The 23,982-nt window shown below is 43.3% G+C and overlaps 1 protein-coding gene across 1 annotated transcript in view; it reads right to left on the minus strand.

The window, feature by feature from the left end:
* LOC144784130 (transmembrane channel-like protein 2) overlaps positions 1-23,982 on the minus strand; it is a 415,583-nt gene that overhangs the window by 233,944 nt on the left and 157,657 nt on the right. Inside the window, exon 11 of the mRNA XM_078662812.1 lies at positions 2,817-2,966. Coding sequence (XP_078518938.1) covers positions 2,817-2,966 — 150 coding nt within the window. The remainder of the gene's footprint in view (positions 1-2,816; positions 2,967-23,982) is intronic.

The raw sequence follows: 23,982 nt of genomic DNA on the forward strand, positions 1-23,982 counted from the left end.
GCTTATTGAGTTGCTCAGTTGTATTTGCCTACTTATCACAGCACAGTTACTTAATAATAGACTACAATAGTTTCAATAAATGTATTTTAAACGTTCTTTGTATCTTTCTTTTGTTTACTAAGGGTATGCATGAACAAGAAACAAAAGGTGTGATGATCTGTCTCCACAGTTGCCTTGGTGACTAGAGGGTCATGGTCTAGGTTGGCAAAAATCACCTGTTACTCTGGGAAGGTTAGGAATTCAGGTGAGGCACTGTGAGGTAGCCAGGATTTGGGCCGACAGGTACTGATTTGGTAGAGGGAGTCAGGCACTACATTCTGACGTCCTGACATCCCAAGGCACAGTACTGCTTTACCACCAGAATCCCTGCGATAGTGTCAGCTCTGTGACACTAAGGTTGCTGCTTCTCATTGGTGTTTAGAGACCTTGTTGCAATATAAAATGAATTATGTATGCGTAATCAATCAATAGGCTCACCCTACATATTTAGACAACAGCCCGGCACACTGAAAACATTCTGACTGCGTCCTGAATAACATCATTGCATATTTAGGCAGTGCCACATACATATTAGAGCTGCACTCAAGTAACAGGCAAATCATCCATGGCTAGACAACATGTTAGAAGCATTGTTAGATTCCTCGTTATTATGAAACAGGGCAGCCTTGCTTTAAAATCTCTAAATAAATTGTGACTCCCCCATTCTCTTACTGATAGGTGTGTCCATGAGCATACAGTGAAAACATTAAAATCACAAATCCAAAAGAATTCGAATGTACCTATCAAGAAGCATTGACATAAAGTCAGGTTATTAACCGAACTTAAATGTACATGGTAAATTCCAAGAAATCTTGAAAACATAAATAGCTTTCCTAAAATATAGAAATTGTCTTCACATTGACACGAAATGATTAGTGGTAATTAAATAGATGCAATTTGTGAATCTAAAAATGCCATGTGCTACATTAAACATGCTTTACTAGGAAACTAATGAAAAAACAAGGCTCGGGGAATCATGATGAACTGATATTTCGCATTCTAATTTACTTCCTTAAGTTACTCAGGGAATTTTTAATAAAGTAGGCCATCTACTGACTCAGAAGCAGAAGAGCAAAAAAAGCACAAATTCTCTATTGGTGTTCACGACTCTCCTGTGTATCCACATTAGTCATATTCTAACTTGGCCCAACATTGTTTTCAGTATTTCATTCCAGTGCCTCCATTCCTAATCTCCCTAAATGCTGAGTTTTGCAATATTTTGTGTAACAAGTATGTTAACAACACAAAATGCAATGTTAATATTGATTTTTATGATAATATTGTATTTGGAGGGTATACTTTCAAGTTCATTATTCTAGCATAATTGACCGGCTCTCTTTTGACACAGAGTACACGGATTCATATTAAATCGGCAACCCGAGTGTATTAGAGCACCACAATTACGAATTTCATCAGCAGACTGACATTTTTTGAGCATGGCAACCAGCATAACGGACCAGCAGCTGGGCCTACTTGAACTTCACTGACAAATACACCTGCACTTTGAGCTTGGTGGTCAGCAGAACTGTCATTTTGGCTCAAACAGCAGTGTGATTTATTTGGTAACCACTAAATGTTTGATCAACATCAAGTTGTAGATGAAAACAACACACTCATAGGCTGGAAACAGTCTCTCATAGTATGACAATAGCCCTCACATTATTTTGATACCAGAATTCTGAAGGTTTTATTTCCCCTGACCCAGAAATCTGAGTGGTACTTTTTCCAAAACATTTCACAGAGGCGTGTATGCTGTCAGAAGATAAAAAACGTGAGCTTGAGGAACTCACGGTGTCTGAACGGCTCTTAGGGGATATGGTTTTTCTATAGTATAGAAATTATCTGAGAAACTATATCAGGATAGCCTACTTTGTTGGCAACTACTCAGTAACTGACAAAACTGTTACATTTCTAGTTAAATTTAGAATCTAGGGCCACATGTACAAACAGAGGTTGTAGTCACAAACCCTGTGATTCACACAATCATAGGGCTTGCAACCCTAAAATAGATTTTTGTGATGTGTAAAAACTCTTTTCGTGAGCACACAAAGTCTTCCAACTCCCAAAAGGTATTCTGTGATTTCAAATTGCAATCAGAAGGGGAACTGAAAGGGGCGTCTCCTGCTCGTTGAGTTTATTATAACATGTAGCAATGGTTTGTGACCATAATTGCGAATCCAAACCATCGATCAGATATCAGCACCCATACTGGATTGCATTTGATACTTAAAGATGAGCTGACAAGTTGGACAATTTCCTCAATGTGATTTGCTTCAAGTTCCCAAAAGGGAAGCAGACACGGATCCAGAGGACCACTGCATGCTCCCTGATGTCTTCCCAAATGGAAAACATTTACCTTTATCTTGAAGCCATTTAACATTTTGTTTTTAAATTTTCTTTGTAGGAAAGCGAATGCAGGGATAGTGGTCAATTATTCCTAAGGGAGTTCTCTGTGACCCTCTCCAAAGTGGAATTTACAATATGTCCTATTAGTACATAAGTTGCATCACTAATTGACAGACAGCTTGCAAAATGTCAATGTACATTTTGCACCCACTATTGGTGACCTGGTTGTATGTACATCAGGCCGTTAGTTTACAGATTTAAAAGTCAGATCTGGCAATTACAGACATTAAAATTAAAAATATCAGAACAACATGTAAAAATATTGTCTCGAATAAGTGTAACATAGCAATAAAGATCCTGGTTATGATATTATATTGTTCTCAATTGTAACTTTGAGACATTCATATTAAACAAAATAAAAATAAACTGACCACGCCCACGTTTGTCTCCCAGCACGGTCCTCTAGGCACATCTGCCGGATTCATAGGGGGTACTGTAGAATCATTTCCATTTCCTGACGTGTTGTAGTAGTTATGCAGAGTCCAGTAGGTAACATTCCTAATGGCTACTTCCTGTTCCAGCTAAAGCAAAAAACAGAGAAGATATTTCAGCTCTAACAAACGGTCAGAATCTCACTGTGGGTGTGGTTTTGCGTTCATAAAACAATAGAAGTTAAGCGCAGTCTTAAAGCAGACCAATACAAGGAACAGGACACCAGACTAAACCACATAAACAAACGTGGGTCGAGTTACAATAGCATTTATGCGTAGAAGAATTAGCACGTTTTAATGTACTCTTGCATGCTTTTGGGGCGGGGCTCAGAATACCCAACTCCTTATTAGTAAAATTGCAACGACAGCACATATCTTTCTATTTATATTAATAGTATATGAATAAGCCCTGAATATTCCGATTTGAGAGGATTTCATGTAAGAGTAAGTAAAACAATACTACAGGCATACTACTTCACGTACCCTACCCTTGAAAAGCCCCATTATATTTGCATCTGTGTGCACTATAGGAAAGTTGGGAGCAGCATTGTGATATGAAATCTCAACATATTACGATGGAGTAAGGAGGTGTTAGTAATCACGCTACAGTTCATCGTGATGTCTTAATGACGCTGGTGCTCTCTTAACTTTATAAGCTAGCAGCACTATTTTAAGTTGTCAGCAGAAAACTGCACTGTTCTTGAAGAATACTGCATTGTTGCCAGTTGTATTTCAATAAATAACATTTCACACATATTAGAAAACCGCCACAGTTTTTAATGCCGACAACTTCAAACACACTGTTTATTTCACTCGCCCAGTGCCACCAACAAATTTGAATATCATGATACAAAAGTGCTTTATGATTGTGACTGAGGAGTTATTAATCTTGCCTCTCTCCCTTTGGCTTCGGTGAGGTAACAATCATTCCTGTAGACTGCCAAAGTCATGTTAACATTTTCTTAGCCGAAGAATTAGCATTATAAAAACAATCTATTTTAAATGACAATGGCAATAAAAAATATATATCAAAAGATAAAACATGTTTTGGAAGCCCCAAACAAAAGCATTTATGATGCATACTTTAGCACAACGCGAGAAAAATATATATTCTAGTAAATGCAAAATCATTTTCCACATGCAAATCTTTCTCTTCAGAAAACTCATTTTCCATGAGCGGCCAATCGGAAATTATATTTGAGTTGTGTTTATGAGCAGAAAATACAGAACCACGTCCACAGCTCACTTCTAATATGCTTTCAGTTGAGCATTGCTATGAGATGTCACTCAACATTTAGGAGAAATACAGCAATATTAAAATTTGTATTTTTTATGGCCGAACAGTATAATTAAAATGTTATGCATTTCATTTTTAAGGACACAATATCGTCGGATGTGAACGTGGAATACGGATATAGAAAAAAATAGGAAAAAAGACTAATTATAGGAATACAGGGGCATATTACCAACAACTAGCGATAATTATCGCTATGTTGGCTTAGCGGCAATATTTTTATCGCCGTGCTGCGGCGATTTTTATCGCTTAGGAACCTTGCTATTATCAAGGTTTATCTCCTAAGCAATAAAAATCGGCCGAAATGCATGAATATCGCTGAAAAGTCAGCGATATTCATGCATTACCGAGCTAATGCTCTTAGCCATGTTATCCACCTACCATTGGATAACATGGCTAAGAACTGCTCAGGGGCAGGTGTTAGCTTTTGGAGATATTCGCGCTTAGCGCGAATATCTCCAAAAGTTGGTAATAGGAGATAGCGATGTTAGCGACTGTTTCCAGTCGCTAACATCTTGGCACGCCCACTTTGCATGTCATTAGTGATATATTTCACTGACATGCAAAGTGGGGCCCAAGATGGTCGCTATCTCCTACTAGCTGTCGCTAACTGGTGTTAGCGACAACTAGGTAATAGGGAGATCATTTTATGTCCGCTTTCTTGGCTTTTAAAGCCAAAAAAGCGGAGATAAACCCCCTTGATAATATGCCACACAATTCGTCGTGACCATTGATAACATATTTACCAAGTGAAGTTATTACTCTGTTATTTCCACTAGTTGGAAAGCTAGCTGGAAAAAAGGATAGCTACACTATGTCAATGTCCACGAAACATCCCCTGCTGGAATGGCAGGAGGAAGGGGCGTCGTCAACTCACCGCTTTCTCAGCAACAGTGGGAAATGAGTCCCTGATGAGCCTCTTCGAGCTGCAACTCGATAGATAAAGAGTCATAAATAAGCCGCTTTGGGCACTGAAGCCATCTGAGAGAATAGCGGAGGTGATGTCTGTGCAGCGGTGGGAGGGCGGAGGCTGTGAGCTGCTGGGAGACCTATATCTGGGCGGCCAATTCATTACACAGCAAGATGCGATTGAATCATTTGCGTCGGGTATGGGGTAGTATCTACAGTATGCTAAGATATCACAAAGGGTGTGAGAGATATGGACATGTTTCCTGAGGAGCCAGTACCCTCGCAGAAGCTAACAACCCTGCTCATGATGGCAGGAGCTCGCAAACTGACCTCACACTTGTACCATGCACTGAGGGAAGATCTGCCAAGAATGGTGCCCAAGGCACGTGAGAAATGGGAGGGAGCGCGAGGAGAGGCCATGCCTACCCAGGATTGGGAGAAGGTCCACGAGTAAGTGCATATTGTGAACTCTAATCCACACTTTAAATTAATGCAATATAATTACTCACACCAGATGTATCTTCCACCCAAGACTGTACACAATATAAACACCACCTGGTCAGCCCAATGTGCTAAATGTGGTGCTCCAGCTGTGGACATTATGCATGTGGTGTGGCAGTACTCCTCCATAGCGTCCTTTTGGAGAGAAGGGTTGGAAAATCCGAGCAGGGCAGCTGGTTAGGAAGCGCCACACACTCCATGGGTGGTGTTGTTGGAGTTGATCCCAAGTCAGGTGAAAAAGAAACATAGCCGCAGGTTCCTGTTGCTAGACTTTCTTCTTGCAAAGGGGCGTATTTCTATTTGATGGATGGGTGTGCAGCCCCCCAGCTATGCAGCTATGCTAACTGGCTCCAAGATATGTCCGAATGGGCAGTGGCAGAAGACATCAGGATGAAACATGTGAGTTGAGACAAGCGTATGGAGGACAACTTTGATGCTGATTGAATTGCTCCATACAACAGGCACTGATGATGACCTTGGGGAATAGGGAAGGAGGAATGTGTGAGAACGCGATGTGTTCTGAGAAGTGACAGAGGAGTGAGTACTCTGGAAGCCTGGCTAACAATCTTGAATGGAAAGACTAACTATATAGGCTGCTGACACTGAGACCAGTTACTGTACCAATTGCTTCCATGAAAAACAAATGCCTGAAGTAGCAATGTATACAGTGTAGAAGATGAGCAGCATTGGTCGGTGTGGAGGAGTTGAGGGAATTGTTTATATCCTTTGTACTATTGTAATTATAGTGCTGTGTAGGTGTTGTCACACTGGAGTCCTGATACAGTGTGCTGCTCCTCTGAAAATTAATAAAGTAAATGAATGTATGGAAGAATAAGTGAAAGGATGGATGTGAACATGGGTGAGTGAAAGAGTGTATGTATTAGTGAAAGGGAGGGTGGATGGATGGAAGGATGAATGAACAAGTAAAGGGTGGATGAATTATGAGAAAGGATGGATGGATGGTTGGACGGGTGAATGGATGGATTGGTGGACTGAAAGGGTGGATGCATGGATGCATGAATGGGTGAATGGATAGATGAGTGAAAGAGTCCAGTGGAAGGTGGTTTGCTCACCTTGGGTAGGCTTTGAGTCACCAGTGTTAACCTCCCTGAAACCTGTCTAGAACCTCATCATTACAGTGGAAAGATATGATTTACCTTAATGGGTTTTTTCTGATAAGCAGCATGTTGTATTTGAGCATTGAGACCCCATATTTATGTCATCCACTAAACTGAATAGAGACTTGTCAAGTTACTCATGTCTAAAGATAATCTTCATCAATCACAGAAACGAGGGAAAATGGACAAAGTTATTAACCCTTCCCACAGGATAGTAACTGCTGGAGACAGCAATAAACCTGGACCATGCAGAGGCACAACAATAATCCAACGTGTCTACTTCTACAGTCCTAATCCTTCAAGCTCAACAAAAAAAGCTCTAAAATAGTTCAAGAGGTCAACATTAATGTTATGGCAGTAAATGTGACTCTCTTGAGGTAGGAAGTATAAAGCATGGTTGTGAGAGAGCACAAATCTGAAAAATGTATAAGTGCACCATATTTACAAGCACGTAGTTAGTTTAAATATACTTTGCACAAGAGTGTCTTATACCCAGAAGTGAAATGTATAGAGTGTTTAAGTAGAGTAACAATAACCATAGCAATGTGAAGACTAATGTAAAAATGTTAGAATGAATATGAAAACCTCACGTCCTCATGTTAAGTGATCATGTAAGAGAAAAGTGAAACCTTGCAAACCAGTTAAATTGTGTAGGCCTCATGGCAATTCACAGTAAATATAAAAGTGCTGCTAAAATAATGTGAGGTGGGGTTAACATTGTTCTTCCAAAATGTATTATCGAATTTAGTACTGAAATATATGTTTTATAGATGTGTTGCATTATAGAAATGTGTGCTAGTTAAGAATACTGTTTAAATCAAGTTAAATGTTTTCAGAGTGCAGGGACCCGCTTCATGTAAATCAAGTAGGCCTGAACAGATAATGTCGTTTCTTTGATCTGCAATGTGCTCGTTAGAGAAGAGGTTGAGAGGCACCAAGTACAGAGTTTTACACATGTTTTATGGCCTATAGATATGGTGGAGTCTGGAATTTGAGGCCCACTGTAGGATGGTCTGAATGCAGGTGCGAGGGGTCCTAATCAGTCGTAATGAATGGGGCTTTGTTCAGTGACGCCTGGCGCAGGCCTGTAGGAGGTTTCAGGAATTTCAGGGGGTACCAGCGAACTGGAGAAGAAGCCTGGGAACCAAGGTCAACTTTAACGAGGGTCCCGAAGAGTATCATCATGGAGTTTTGCCGCTGAAATCCATACCACGTGAGGGGCGTCCCGAGGGGCGTTCCTATCGGAAATGTGATTTTGTATTAGGGAAAGCGACCCGGGGGAGAGACAGAGCAGATGATTTTGGGAGCCTAAGAAAGCGGTTGGGTAGGCAGATAGGCTGATCACAAGAGACCGATTTACAGAAGAGACTAAGAGAAGTGCGTGATCTTCTTAGGAAGTCACCACGGCTGACACCTTTTTAGGTAAAGATCTTGTTAAGTAGGGAAGTCACTTAGTCTAGTGTAGGGACAGACTAAACTTATATTTTCCTTTTCTGTAAATGACTCTCAAGTTGCAACTCACAGCGATTCTTGCAACACTCATGCTCTTTGAAATAGTTTTGATAATTTCCTTTTGTCGTTTAAGGATATTCAGAGAGTATCTTTTTGTACTAATACCTGTATACCTTTTGAATCTTATTCTGAGATGTTTGTATCTTCAGATACTTTTGACTTTGAATTAAAACTTTTTAACCTTTCCCAGTGGTAAGTGATTCTTTAGAGTGGTTTAAGTTCTTAATTGACTAACCTAGTAGTAGATTGTCTTTTACTCAATGACAGGTACCAACGATTCAGTCGACATGATTAGGGATCTGGTAAGATAACTAGAGACCAGAAACCCTGCGTTAACAGTTGGTAGCAGTTTAGGATGGTTATCTTCTTGAGGAAGGTAATCTAGATAGGTTAGTTTACCCCAAGGCCCCTAGACATCGAGAGACGAGCAGCGGAAGAATCGTGCGCCGAAGGTGCAGACGGTGCGAGAAAAGCAGCAGTATCGGAGGAGAGTGAGTATAACAAGGGTCATGCGTGAACAGATTGCGGTGTTTTGTGTGGTAGTTGGATTGTAATGTCTTGCGGAGTTGAATGCCTTTAGTGTGATTGAGAGAAGGTTGTGAGCGCGCGCAACCTGGTAAACTGGTTACCTGGTAAACGGGTGAACTGGTGAATCTTAAGTTCAGGCCAGAGCTTAAGTGGTTTTGGGTGTATCGAACATCCAGAGTAGTTGTCGACCATAGTACGGAAGTCATGAGGTACCATTGACCGCCGTGGGACCGAGATAGGGGGAGTGTAAGAGTGAGCGTATGAGTAACGGACGCTGGTCGGAAGTTACTGTGTGTGAGTAACCTATCAGAGAAGGCGATTGTCTGGAAGTAAACGGAAAGACATTTCGTCAAGTTAAGGTGACAACTACAGAAAGACTGTGGGAGTACAGTCAAGAAAGGTGATCGCTTGGACGGAAGTAATCATTTTTCAGAGTATGAATGGGATGCATGCATGACCGAGGAGACGAGCTGAAAAAGGAGGGGAACTGCTGCAAAGGGGGACAGGTGACGTCGGTTAGAGCCGCGCTGTGATTGAGCGGTTGGTGTGACGTTAGTTAGAGCCGCGCTCTGGTTGGGCGGCTAGAGTGACGTCGGAGGACAGCCGCGATCGGATAGGCCAAATAGCGAGAACAGCGCGGTGATTGGTAGATTGTCATCAGGAAGTAAACAAACGCGGAGAAAAGAGAAATCATGAAGTGCTTTAAGTGTTTGAAAGGGATTTTTAAAAGAAAAAGAAGTGAACATTATTACGGGGAAGAGGCACCGCCGGAGGGTACACCAGCTAATTATATGGCAGCGAATGTGGGGCTGCATACAATATTATGGATTGGGGCTTGGAATAAGCTTACGGAAGGAAATGAAGAAATGCAGTTCCCAAAGTATGGGACGTTTAAGTTAGAAGTGTTACATCGGTTAAAAGCAACCATGTCCTCATTGAAACCCCCGCCTAGACCAACCCAGTTTGAGGCCCTTAATGCATGGATTAGGGCGGCGCACGACAGGAATCTGAACAGGCGTCAACAAAGATTGACTCGATCGGTAAGAGCAGTGCGAGATTCTAAATGGGACGAGGAGGCAAAGAGATGGTGGGTACAGGCTATTGAGGTAGAGAAGTTGTATCCAATGAGGGAGGTGGTAGGAGGGAGGAACCTCATGGAAGAGGATGAGGAGAGCGATTCGGAGGACAATGTGATAAACAGATTGTTGATAGACAGACCACCTCCGAGAGTTGGGGAAATTGAAGATAGAGGACTCACAAGGGAAGATGGGGCTGCCATAGAGGGGTTTACACCACTCCCTATATCGGAATGGACACCTATCAAAGGCGAGGAGACACCTCAAAACAACACTATACAGAGTGTAGTGGGAAGGTTTGTGGTACAAAAGACGCCAATCACCGAAAAGGTTGAGTCTTTTGGATTACCGGATGCTCTTCAAGTACCTGTTACCATAGGACCTATAGTGTCGATTTACAATCCAGATCATGGGAAAGGGGAAGAGCAGGCACGGTTAGATGGAGAAAGGATTGAGATGGAAAGGAGGAATAACATGACAAATGCATGGAAGCAATTGCCAGGATCGGTAACGTGGAACACCCCATTCGATACGACTGTGGGTCCCAACACAGGACAGGGAGGTCAGAGAGGACCGATGGACCTGAGGGGACCACGGCCGAAATCTTATACAGAATTAAGAGCAGACTTGAGAGAATGGGATGGGTCCACGGTAACCCCGAGTAATAGGTCAAGAACAGAACCGGAGTGGGAAAACCGAGGTAACGGGACTGTATCTCATTGCGGGGCTAGCGAAAGCAGTCAGGGGCGAGAGGGTCAAAGTCAGGAGAATAGAGGAGTTACACGTCCTATAGATCGGAGGGAACAGCAGGAGCAGAATGGTAGGAGTATGGAGTGTGAGGAGATGTCTCGCCTCATGCAAAACGAGGGAGACCAAAGAACACAAGAGTACAGAGATAGGTTTACGTGCACTCATCACGCACCTGGGGAAAATGTACAACACTGGCAAAGAGGGAACGGTGAAAGATCACGTCATACATCGAGTGATTGGAGGTCACAGATGCATGAGGAAGAAAGAGGGAGTAACGGAATGTCTTACCATGCATCCCGAGAACCTAGACAGGATGGGGAATGCGGGGCTATGAGGCGCGAAGGAGTGTTTCACCATCCACCCCGAGAAGATGGAAAGGCATGGGACCTAGAGAGATGGGAGCATGGGAGGACTCCACATAACTCACCAGAGCTTAGGCGTAGAACTAGGAGCTGGGATGGGAGAGAGGCTAAAGGAGCACCTAGAGCCGAAGTACTGAAAGCAGCGATAAAGGTTAAAAGGCTTGATGTCTCCAGCCTAAAATCCGATCTAGATGAGATTATAGAAGGGACGGTGCCTTTAGAAAGGATTGATTTGTACGAACAAGATGAACTGCTATTTATAGCAAAGGATATTACTAGAAAGGCCAGAGCAATTCATGAGAAACTGACTAATTTGGCGGACAGGTACGTGGTAGATTTGTCCAGAACAAAGACGTTCCAGAGTAACCATAGGTTGCAGTACTCAGACCAAGACCTAGACGAGAAGAGAACTACAGGATTAAAAACACACATAAGAGAGTTGATATCGGGAATAAGGGTTTGGAGAGATCTGGACAAATGGGAGGAGAGATGGTCCAAAAGGGGTACAGTTAGACGGAGTACAAGTGTGATGTCTCCAGAGGGAAGGGTAATGCAGATGGAGGCATTCCCTTTGCGAGAAATATCAAATGGGAATTATGTACATGTACCTTGGAGTAGAGGAGATTTGGCTGCATTTACCAACTCATTTCCGAAATTAAGGGAGAACCCAGTTGAGTGGTATAAGCAGGTAGAAAGGTTTGTAAAGATCTCTAAGGTATTGTGGATTGATTTGAACACCTTGTTTGACATTGTGGTTCCAGGGGATTTGTGGGTAACCTGCAAGATTAGTGTCCAGTGGCCAAATGTAGAACCTGAGAGGAATGCTAGAACTAATGGACCGTCGGACAGTGTCATGGAGAAATATGAAAGAGTAATAGCCTGGCTAAAGGATAAAGTGCCTCCCAAGATATAGATTGGGTAAAAATAGACCGAACAAGACAGGAACCCAAGGAGACAGTTCATGAATTTTATGAAAGATTACTGAAAATATTCAAACAATATAGTGGACTCGATGTAATGGATCCCAAAGACATAGGACAGTTTGTGTCAAAGTTCGTTTTGGGGCTGAGACCAGATATTTGTTTGATGATTCAACAACATTTAATTTGTTGGCAAAACAAACCACTAGATGAGATCCTGCGATATGCGAGATACTGCAGTGACGAAATAGATTCTAAACAAAAAAATCTAAAGGAGAAATTGATGGTGGTGCAGATGCAGTCGGCAGGAAAGGGTGGACAACAGAAACAGGGGATGGGACGAAAGTCAAATGGTCAGAACAAGGATAATGAAGAAGGCCAGAGACCTAGAGTAGACTTTGCCACTTTAAAGAAGACGACAAAGTGCCACCAGTGTCACCAGGTGGGACATTGGAGACGCGAGTGTCCCTTTAACCCTGAAAATGGAGAGCTAGAATTAGAAGAGCAAGTTCAAGAGGTTCCAGCTCAAAAGGCGACAGTCCCAGGAAGCAAGGTGGTCAAAGGGGGGGCTTCGGCTCCAAGAGCTCAGTTTCCACAGCCACCGAAAATCGCGACAGGGGGAAAGGTCTTTAAACAGATGCCTCTTTTTATTGAGGAAGAAAAGTGTTATTATATTGATCCATTGACAGGACAGCGTGTGAGTAGGGAAGAGGACTGTACCCTCAGGGCAGTCCTAGAGGTGGATCAAAGGGGGCCATTTGTTGAGGCTGAAGTGGCAGGATGTCCTACAACGTTCTTGGTGGATACTGGAGCTACTCGATCAACTCTGAGATCAGCGGTGTTTCCTGATTTACCGATGTCAGGGGAAACAATTCAAGTGGTAGGAGTTGCAAACAAAAGGATGACTAGTCCCTTGACTGAACCAGTATCCGTGAAAATAGGAAACCATATGAATGAACATCAGTTTGTAGTATGTGATTCGAGTCCTGTATGTCTGTTAGGAAGGGATTTGTTGAGCAAATTGAATTGCACAATATACTGCACCCCGCAAGGAGTGGAGGTACAGACTACAGACGATGATGCTACCTTCAAGGTAGCCAATTCAAAATCTTGCATAGAAGTATATCCTACTCTGACTGTAGAAGATCTTCCCCAGGACCTACGAGATGCTGTGGCGTCAGAGGTATGGGATTTCACAGGCGAGGAAATAGGATTGATCAAGGGGGTAGAACCAGTGAAAATAATGGTAAAGCCAAATGCCGAGTATCCAAGAACGCCTCAATACAAATTGTCCCAGGAAACGATTGCAGGAATAAAACCTGTGATCGAGTCAATGATTCAACAGGGAATACTACAAGAAATCGTGGGAAGTCCTTGTAACTCCCCGATTATGGGTTTGCAGAAACCTAGTGGGAAATTCAGAATAGTTCAGGACCTTCGAAAAATTAACAATATAGTTGTTTCATGTTGTCCAGTGGTACCGAATCCATCAGTGATACTGTTTCAGATACCATGCCAAGCAGAATGGTTCACAGTGATAGATCTTTGCCAGGCCTTCTTTTCAATCCCATTGGATGAAGAAAGCAGGTACCTTTTCGCTTTTAAAATGGAAAATCGCGTCTTAACATGGTGTCGAATCCCACAAGGATTCACAGACAGCCCATCAATCTTCAACCAGTTGTTGAAGAAGAATCTCGAAAATCTAGTACTGCCGCAGAATTCGGTTCTGGTCCAGTACATAGATGACCTACTTGTTGCGTCAGAGACCGAGGAAGCCTGTAAAACAGATTCCATTGCCTTGTTGAACCATTTAGCTGAAAATGGACATAAGGTATCTCCGAGCAAGTTACAGTACTGTTTGACAGAAGTACAGTATTTGGGGCACCGGTTAGAAAAGGGAAAGCGTAAGGTGTCTCCAGACAGGATTGAGGCGATAATGAAGATGAATGCGCCTACGACACAGAGAGAAGTTAGGATGTTCCTAGGAATGGTTGGTTATTGCCGACAGTGTATAGTTAACTTTTCACTGAAAGCAAAACCCTTACAGAAACTGACGCACAAGGAGGTGAGTGATCCGGTACCATGGGACGATGAATGCCTAGTGGCATTCCTGCAGCTGAGAGACGACTTGTGTCGTGCTCCGGCTCTGGGGATGCCCGATTACGAGAAGTCTTTTTCACTTTACTGCTGTGAGAGAGAGGGATGTGCCTTGTCAGTCCTGGCACAAGCCCATGGAAATGCCCGTAGACCAGTTGCCTACTTTTCGGCTACATTAGATCCGGTAGCCGCAGCGTTGCCCGGATGTCTCAAATCCGTTGCTGCAACGGGTGTCAGCATTGAAAGGTGTGAGAGTATTGTCATGGGACACCAGTTAGTGGTGTATGTACCACATTCTGTAGAATTGTTAATGACCAGGACAAAGACGCAGCATCTGACCAATAGTAGGCTCACGCGCTACGAGCAAGTTATCCTTGCTGCGGAGAACGTGACCCTTAAGAGATGCTCTGTTTTGAATCCTGCTACATTGATGCCACTACCTACTGTAATAGAAGGCGAAGAATGTGAAGACCACGATTGCCTTGATGTGACTGAACTATGCACGAAGCCAAGACCAGATATCGTGGATGGGCCGTTGACTGACCCTGATGAAATTTACTTTGTCGATGGCTCATGTTTAAGAGACGATACTGGTCGGTTGAGAGCAGCCTATGCTGTTTGCACCATTACTGGAGTTGTGGAAGCCGCTTGCCTGGAAGGAGTACATTCCGCACAGGTAGCAGAAATCATTGCATTAACTCGTGCCTGTATAGCAGGTAGAGGAAGGAGAGTCACCATATACACGGACAGCCAATATGGTTTCGGTGTGGTTCACGATTTCGGGCAATTGTGGTCTCAGAGAGGTTACATGACCTCTTCTGGTTCGCCCATTCGAAATGGAGAATTTGTGCGACTGTTGTTGGAAGCATTACAAGGTCCAGCTGCCATTGCTATTGTAAAGTGTGTAGCTCACACTAAGAATACAGATTTTGTGTCACAAGGTAACCGTTATGCAGACGAGGTCGCCCGCTATTGTGCGGAGCAGGACTATTCCTTCACAAAAGTAGAAATAGATGGGGCGGAAGAGAAGACAGAATTGAGCATGATGTTGGAAACAGTAGACACTTGGGAGGATTTAAGAGTGATGCAGGAGAACGCACCTGAAACAGAGAAAAAGGCATGGGAGATAGCAGGTTGCGTGAGAAGCTAAATGGATTTTTGGATTTCAGCAGATGGGAGGGCTGTGTTACCTGAGGAACTAGCGAATCCAATTGCCAGGCAAATACATGGTCCAGTACACTTAGGAAGGGATGCCATGCTGAGAGTGTTCAGGCAGACTTGGTATTGCCCTAAGTTTAGAATAGCAGCGGAGTCAGTATGCAAGCGATGTGTTACCTGCCAACAGTTAAACATAGGGAAAAGAACACCAGTTACACTGAGTCACATTGGGAGGTCTGGGGGGCCTTTCAATAGAATGCAATTAGACTTTATTGAGATGTTTTGGTGGTTGTATGCATATTTTTCCAGATGGGTTGAAGCATCCCCTACACGCAGGTGCGATACACTCACAGTAGCCAAACTATTGCACAGGGAGTTGATACGACGCTTCGGGGTGCCTGCCTCTCTGGAATTGGACAGAGGAACACATTTTAACAGCGAAATTGTGAAGATGTTGTGCTCTGCATTAAAGATCGATCAAAAACTGCATTGTAGTTATCGACCAGAAGCCTCAGGGATTGTGGAACAAGTAAATGGCAACCTGAAGAGTCGACTAGCTAAAGTCTGTTCATCCACATCTTTGAGTTGGCCAGATGCTCTTCCTTTAGTACTCATGAGCATGCGTAGCACACCTGACAGGAGGACAGGTCTCTCTCCACACGAGGTTCTGATGGGGAGGGCCATGAGACTTCCCACTGTTCCAACTGCTGCCCTATTGAACATTACAGATGATCTGATCTTGGATTATTGTAAGGGACTGTCTGACGCCATCCATTCTGTGTCCCTTCAGGTGCAGGCGGCTGAAGTTCCATCATCAAGGAACCTGTGTCATGATCTGTGCCCAGGGGACTGGGTGCTGATCAAGAAGCACGTCCGGAAGAGCTGCCTAGATGTACGTTGGCGTGGGCCCTTTCAGGTAATCCTGATCACGAATACCGCGGTGAAGTGCGGAGGGCTGCCAAATTGGATCCATGCATCCCATACTCGAAGAGTTCCAGCACCTCTAGAAGAAACAGCTCCTCTCCCAGACGAAAGTCCAGTCGTGGAAGAAGAATCCCAAGAGGGGACCAGATCAGCTGTGGGGGTGTCGGAAGGAGTTGGGAACGCATCTGATCCAGAAGAGGAAGGAAGACAGGACGGCAGTGAGACCGAAGACGCAACTGAAGGAGAGAGCTGCAGTGAATACCAAGTGTGAGGACGAGAAATAGGAGAACAAGGCGTGAAGCAGCCACCTGGCCGGAAAGAAGGAGGAGGCTAAGCTTGAGGTCAGCTCGGGAAGAAACGCTTGCTCCTATATCCGAAGACTCGGATCCAGAAGAAGATACCCAGGATCAAGTCCAGGAAGGTCCAAGAAGATCAAGAAGGGTGCGAGTACCTAACAGAAGATACTCTACTCCTGATTGGACCTACCTCGTCGCAGATGTCCGGGGGCCACAGAACCGGGAGGGTCAGGGAAGTGAGCCTGATCAGAATTGAACCAATTATCACAGTGCAATTAAGGTTCCTGCTACCAGGAGTGGAGGCCGAAAGATTGCTGACACTCAACATCGTCTATCCTCCTCTCCTGAGCGGAATCAGAAAATTGATTTTAGAGACAGTTGATTTTCCGGTTTGTTGTTCACAATATCCAATATTGGAGGGAACTCTTCTTCGTTTGGAAATGCTTGAGCGAGTAGTGGAAGTTCTTGGAACACTCATTGTCTTGGATTAATACCTTGTTGCGGATGTCTTCAAAGGGGCGCAGAACTGGGAAGGTGAAGAAAGTAAACCTGATCAGAACAGACCCTTTTGTAACTGTGGATGTAGAGTTGATAGTACCAGGAGTGGAGATTGAAAAACTATTAACTCTTAATTTCGTTTGTCCTCTTGTCCTGAGTGAAATAAGAAGAATAATCTTAGAGACAGTCGAATTTCCATGTTGTTGTACGAAATGCCCAATACTTGAGGGAATCCTTCTTCGTATGGACATTTATGAGGATGTGGTGGCACTTCTTGGAAAACGTATAGTTTCAGATTGATAAAAGACTTTTGAAAAGAACTTTGTAAATATTGCTGCAAGATAACCTAGCGCCGAGTGGAAGAAGAAAAAAATGGTAGGGACTTCCTTTTAGCGGACGGAGAAGGGCTAGGGTTGTCTATTTCTACAGGACTCTAAGGTTGTTTGCGGAGTAAACTGTCAGCTTCCAGGTGTTCAAAAGAGAAACACTGTTCGAAAGAGAGACTTTGTTCGGAGAGAAGGAGAAACTGGTGCTAGTGGAACACCCAAAACTACACTGTTTGAGAACATGGAGGCCGGCAACCCGAACCGCAGGGCAAAATGTATAGTTGGCACACTTTTAGGGGTAGGGATTTCTCTTATAGTTTTAGTGGTTACTGTCTCATACATAGTGGGACACGAGAGGGATGCAACTGCAGTCAAGGAAGTCAAGGGAATGTCAACACAGAGAACTACTACTGTTAATTATAAGGGAAACATCAATGATAAAGACAAAGTTTTGTTGGATGCGGAAATAAAAAGGTTACATACAGATGAATCACAGGGGAATTTTAGGTCAAATGCTTATGCAAAATTACTTTATGAGTACATTGATGTCATGGAGGCGAAGAATTGCTACGTTTGTATGCAATTACCAGCTTCTGTGGATGAGGGTATCAGATACCATCATCTTCCATTGACATATGGAATCACATGTAGTTTGTTGTTGAGCATATTTTATGGACGAGATGGGTTCGAGTATTATTTCTCGAATTTTGACTCGGTGTTACCCGAGGTCCCAAATTATAAGCATCTGAATACGTGGGACTATTACAAGAGTGAAGACAGGTTACAGAAATGTTTCATTCCATGGAAAACTTTGGATACATCACATGCCCGAAGAAACAATTTGACTTGTCATGTGTCAGAGATTGAGAAAAAGTTTATAGGGCAGGTGGATACTCGATACAGAAGGCAAAAGATTCAAAAAGCTTCAGGACAATGGGAAACAGATTGGACCAAGGAAGAAAGGGAACACCAAAGGAAGGGTAGCAAGGGTCCAATTGCCTTAGATAAAGAGAAAAGGGGGAAACTATGTATTCATAGAAGTCACTCCTATTATGAGAATTTGTTTGTAGGGGAAGTCAGTTGTGAACATGCTTTCCAATTGGAGTATTACTCCAAGGATTTCTTGAAAGAAATGCAAGCAATACCAAATGTATATTTTGTATATGGAAGAAATGCTTATGTGAAGTTACCAGATAATTGGTACGGATCATGCTATTTAGCGATTGTCTTTCCCAAAATATACCATGCCGAGAATTTAGAGACAACAAAGAGAGGAAAACAAGCTAGAGGAAGAAGAGATCTAGGCGCTGAAGAAGTGGTTGGGGATGTATTTGGTGTGGTATTTCCCTTTTTGGGATTGATATTGAATGACATCAAGCTTAGGAGATTGGCTACAGTCGTAGATAGGTTGTCTGCCAGTACTGCTAGATCATTAATGCTGGTGGAGGGCGAGATGCAATCGATAAGGGCAATGGTTCTTCCGAACCGACTTGACTCTAGACGTTCTGTTAGCCAAAGAGGGAGGAGTTTATAAGGCTTTGAAGGTCCAGGAATGCTGCACTTACATTCCGGACAATTCAAAACCTCTAGAGAAGTACATACGAAACATTACTGCAATTCACCACGAAATTGAGGATCTGACAAAAGTAAATGTGTGGGAAAAAGTAGGTCATGGAATGGGTAAAGTTGGAGGTTGGTTTGCCAACCTAGGAAAGGGTATCGTTTGGTACATACTGCAACCCATCATCATAATTGTGATTTGTGTAATCACTTTGTGGGGATTGGTGCGTCTGTATCAGTGGTATAGAGCAAACAGGTTACAGAGATCTATGAGAGAACAGGAGAGAAGACTAACGGCGATGCAAGATACACAATATAAGAGTCTGAAGGCATTGGAGACAATGAAAAGAAGCGGTACTGCCATGACTTCACTTTGAAGGGTCCTACATTTTAGAGATGGTGTTTTGATGGTGATGACTCCTGAAAGTCATCAAAGGGGGGACTGAGAGAGCACAAATCTGAAAAATGTATAAGTGCACCATATTTACAAGCACGTAGTTAGTTTAAATATACTTTGCACAAGAGTGTCTTATACCCAGAAGTGAAATGTATAGAGTGTTTAAGTAGAGTAACAATAACCATAGCAATGTGAAGACTAATGTAAAAATGTTAGAATGAATATGAAAACCTCACGTCCTCATGTTAAGTGATCATGTAAGAGAAAAGTGAAACCTTGCAAACCAGTTAAATTGTGTAGGCCTCATGGCAGTTCACAGTAAATATAAAAGTGCTGCTAAAATAATGTGAGGTGAGGTTAACATTGTTCTTCCAAAATGTATTATCGAATTTAGTACTGAAATATATGTTTTATAGATGTGTTGCATTATAGAAATGTGTGCTAGTTAAGAATACTGTTTAAATCAAGTTAAATGTTTTCAGAGTGCAGGGACCCGCTTCATGTAAATCAAGTAGGCCTGAACAGATAATGTCGTTTCTTTGATCTGCAATGTGCTGGTTAGAGAAGAGGTTGAGAGGCACCAAGTACAGAGTTTTACACATGTTTTATGGCCTATAGATATGGTGGAGTCTGGAATTTGAGGCCCACTGTAGGATGGTCTGAATGCAGGTGCGAGGGGTCATAATCAGTCGTAATGAATGGGGCTTTGTTCAGTGACGCCTGGCGCAGGCCTGTAGGAGGTTTCAGGAATTTCAGGGGGTACCAGCGAACTGGAGAAGAAGCCTGGGAACCAAGGTCAACTTTAACGAGGGTCCCGAAGAGTATCATCATGGAGTTTTGCCGCTGAAATCGATACCACGTGAGGGGCGTCCCGAGGGGCGTTCCTATCGGAAATGTGATTTTGTATTAGGGAAAGCGACCCGGGGGAGAGACAGAGCAGATGATTTTGGGAGCCTAAGAAAGCGGTTGGGTAGGCAGATAGGCTGATCACAAGAGACCGATTTACAGAAGAGACTAAGAGAAGTGCGTGATCTTCTTAGGAAGTCACCACGGCTGACACCTTTTTAGGTAAAGATCTTGTTAAGTAGGGATGTCACTTAGTCTAGTGTAGGGACAGACTAAACTTATATTTTCCTTTTCTGTAAATGACTCTCCAGTTGCAACTCACAGCGATTCTTGCAACACTCATGCTCTTTGAAATAGTTTTGATAATTTCCTTTTGTCGTTTAAGGATATTCAGAGAGTATCTTTTTGTACTAATACCTGTATACCTTTTGAATCTTATTCTGAGATGTTTGTATCTTCAGATACTTTTGACTTTGAATTAAAACTTTTTAACCTTTCCCAGTGGTAAGTGATTCTTTAGAGTGGTTTAAGTTCTTAATTGACTAACCTAGTAGTAGATTGTCTTTTACTCAATGACAGGTACCAACGATTCAGTCGACATGATTAGGGATCTGGTAAGATAACTAGAGACCAGAAACCCCGCGTTAACAGTTGCGAGTCACTGAAGAGGAATGATGCATCTCAGAGTTAAGGGACACATCAAAGAACTGTGATGTACAGTGGGTCGACTGTCGGCAACTTCCAAATAGCTTACTCAGCGTGCAGAATACTCAGAGGACTGCTTGCGAAGGAGCAATCTCTGCTTCATGGGCTTACTAGTTAGAGTTGAAGGCAGAGATCCAGAACAGTTTTTGAGACAATTGCTGCTATTCATCATTCCAGATATTTTTTTTTTTACTCCTACTGCTTAGTCAAATGCCCTTAATCAAGAGCGCTGTGTAACCACCACCCCGGAGTCCTACAGGTTGCATCATTGCTAAATTTCTAAACCATCAAGTTGGAGACTTAATCCTTCTTAAATACAGCACTGAGGGGGAAATTATGCATAATTCCAGGAAAAGACTCATCTGTCCTGACTATACCACTCCTGTTCGGAAACATTATAAAACATATGACCAAGTAAAACTAAGGATGAGAGTATTAGCAGTTAAACATATGCTACTATTCACAGCCAATTTAAAGGTAATCATCCAGTCCAAAATGATGTTCTTCAATACACCATACCAGGCATGGATGGCCCTGGATTGAGGAATGGACCAGGTCACTGAGAAGGGACCATTTTCTGAGATCCAAAACGGCAGTTTCTCCCAGGGAACAACAACGCACATGTAGCCAACACTCTCAACTTAGGGGGAAAAATTATCTGCAAACGAGTCCAGTTCTGTGGGAGCCCGTACACTTAAACATGATGGCTCTGCTTGTATGCGACATGAGGTGGGGGGGGGAGGGGCACTCAGTTATTTAGGTTTGGTGTTTTCCCTTTAGAAGATTAATTGAACCAGAATTTGACCATGACACAGTAATGGATCCCAGTAAAATATGACTGCTGATTCATTTTCTGTTGACTGAGAAAGAGGAAATGTGATATATCATACATGATGACCATCACCCAAGTCATTAGCGTATTCTGGGATAGGTACTCTGTATCCTGAGATGAACGTATTGGTTACGATTTTAACATTTGATCAACATTTATGGACATTACGTAATTAAAGTAGTTATATCTTACCTTTTCTGGTGTAGGGTATTTAGTTGGGAAAACACATTAAGAATGTCTGCGGCCACTTTTATCCCGACTCACTGGCACTTTTGGTCCGAATTACTATGACAGATACTTCAAAATTTGAAGTATAGGGTGGGGGTGGTCATTCCGATGCCAAGTTCTAGTTAGTGCGAGATCAACTACTGCTTCACTGATTCCATGTACAGATATGATTAACCTTGCAAGCACATTATTTGTTTATGATGATGGCATTGTATCAGTGTGATCCAGCTTCCCTATTAAATGTATCTCCTACAATGTAAACAGTTTGCTTAACATGATAAAATGAATTGCAATGCTAAAACAAGGCAAACTCTGTGCAGCAGATAGAAGGGGGATGGGAGCACACTGCTTCACCTCCCAGCACAGTTCGCCCCTTAGCATTCTGTTAATTGTGGTTCAGTTTAAATGCTTACTTGAAATTATGTTGAAGGTTTTCACCAAAGTTGGTGCAGGTCAGTGCTGTTAATCTCTAGACACATGTGTTTCTGGATAGTATCTGTTAGACCTGGAGGTCTCTAGTTGGCTGAGGTAGGTACCTTAGTCCAAAAAATTACCCTTGCTTCTAGTCAGTGAAAGGAGGGACACACTCCTAGATAACCCCTGCTCACCCATCGGTAGCTTGGCATGAGCCACCAGGCTTATCTCCAAGGCAATGTGTAAAGTATTTGCAACCACACTCCCAGTAACACAGTAATACCACAACAAATGAACACCACATTGATTTAGGACAATGGGGTATCTTTATCAAGAAGAAATACGATGAGACCAAACGATAAAAAAATATCCAGCATATGCATCTTCGTAATATTTCACTGGTCCGGTTATTAGGCCAACAATCACTAGTAGGTTCTTGCGGTATTAATGAGCAGTTCACGACGATCTAATGCAGTCCTGATGCAATGCTATGCAGTTGGTAATGCAGTTCGTAATGTAGAAATAAGACAGTCCTTAATGCAAGTACTAATGCAGTTCGTAACGCAGGAATAATGCAGTTCGTAATGCAAGAATAATGTTGTTCGTAATGCAAGAATAATGCGGTTCTTAATGCAAGAAGCATGCAGTTCGTAATGGAAGAATAATGCAGTTCGTAATGCAAGAATAAGGCAGTTTGTAATGCAAGAATACTGCGATTTGTAATGCAAGAATAATGCCATTCGTAATGCAAGAATAAGGCTTTAAGCCAATCTGCGTGATCAGCTCGGGCACCATTAGGCCCCAACAACAGAGACAATGGTTGTAAATGTAAAGGGGCCGCACCGGTACTGCTGGGGACTCAGTGCATCTAGCGCAGTGCAGCGGAAGAGAGATCGGAGCACTCCTGTACTCCTCCGGCACGCCTCCCCAGGCCACTCTCACTTGCGGCTCCCGACTGGAGTCCAAGCCTTACCTGGGGGGATGTGCTGCCCCGTTCACTCTTTCTCCCCACTCATTGGATGTCCTGCCGGGAAGTCCCAATGACGTTGCAGCTCCGGTGCTTGGCGACTATGTAGCTGGACAGGTTACGGTGCTGCCTTCTCCTTCGTTGATGATCTTGGGCAGATTCCTCTTGGCGAACAACGATAACCATCCCTTTCACCTTGCAGCTTCCTTAGCTTCCAGAAATCCTTTAGCACGTTGCAGCTCGAGCCAGCAGCGGCGATCCTTACTCACAGCCTCAGTTACGATGACGGCTCGGGCCACAAACAGCAATGCAGCATCGTGGACAATGTTTCACGCTGCAGGGGCGATGCGGTCACGGGGCACCTTGTAAGCAGTACCACAGACCACACAGCAGTCTTCCAGAAATCCTTTAGCACGTTGCAGCTCGGGTCGGTGGCAGCAATCCTTACTCACAGCCCTTACTCACAGCCTCAGTCGCGATGACTGCTCGGACCACAAACAGCAATCCAGCAGCCTGGACGATGTTTCACACAGCGGGGGGCAATGCGATCACGGGGCACCTCGTAAACAGTACCACAGACCACACAGCTGTCTCAGGCATGCAAAAGCACCACACGCCAAGCTTTACTGAGACACAGTTGGAAACTTTGAGGTTCGTAAGTTTCCACAACAGGGGACCAGCTCTCCTCAGGCCCTTGGAGACAAGTTACTTCCAGTAGCGGCCCATGGAGGGAGTTCCGTGGGGTGGTGAGGCGGGGCGGGGGAGTGGCAGGGTGGAGGGTAGTAAACACCGGAATATGGATGATTGGAGGTAAGTAAACAATTAAATAAATAAAATGAATTTCATTGAACGCACATAGCAAAGTCCTTTCAAGCAGGGGGACACAGC

Source organism: Lissotriton helveticus, chromosome 10 (assembly GCF_964261635.1).
Source record: "Lissotriton helveticus chromosome 10, aLisHel1.1, whole genome shotgun sequence".
Lineage (NCBI taxonomy): Eukaryota > Metazoa > Chordata > Amphibia > Caudata > Salamandridae > Lissotriton > Lissotriton helveticus.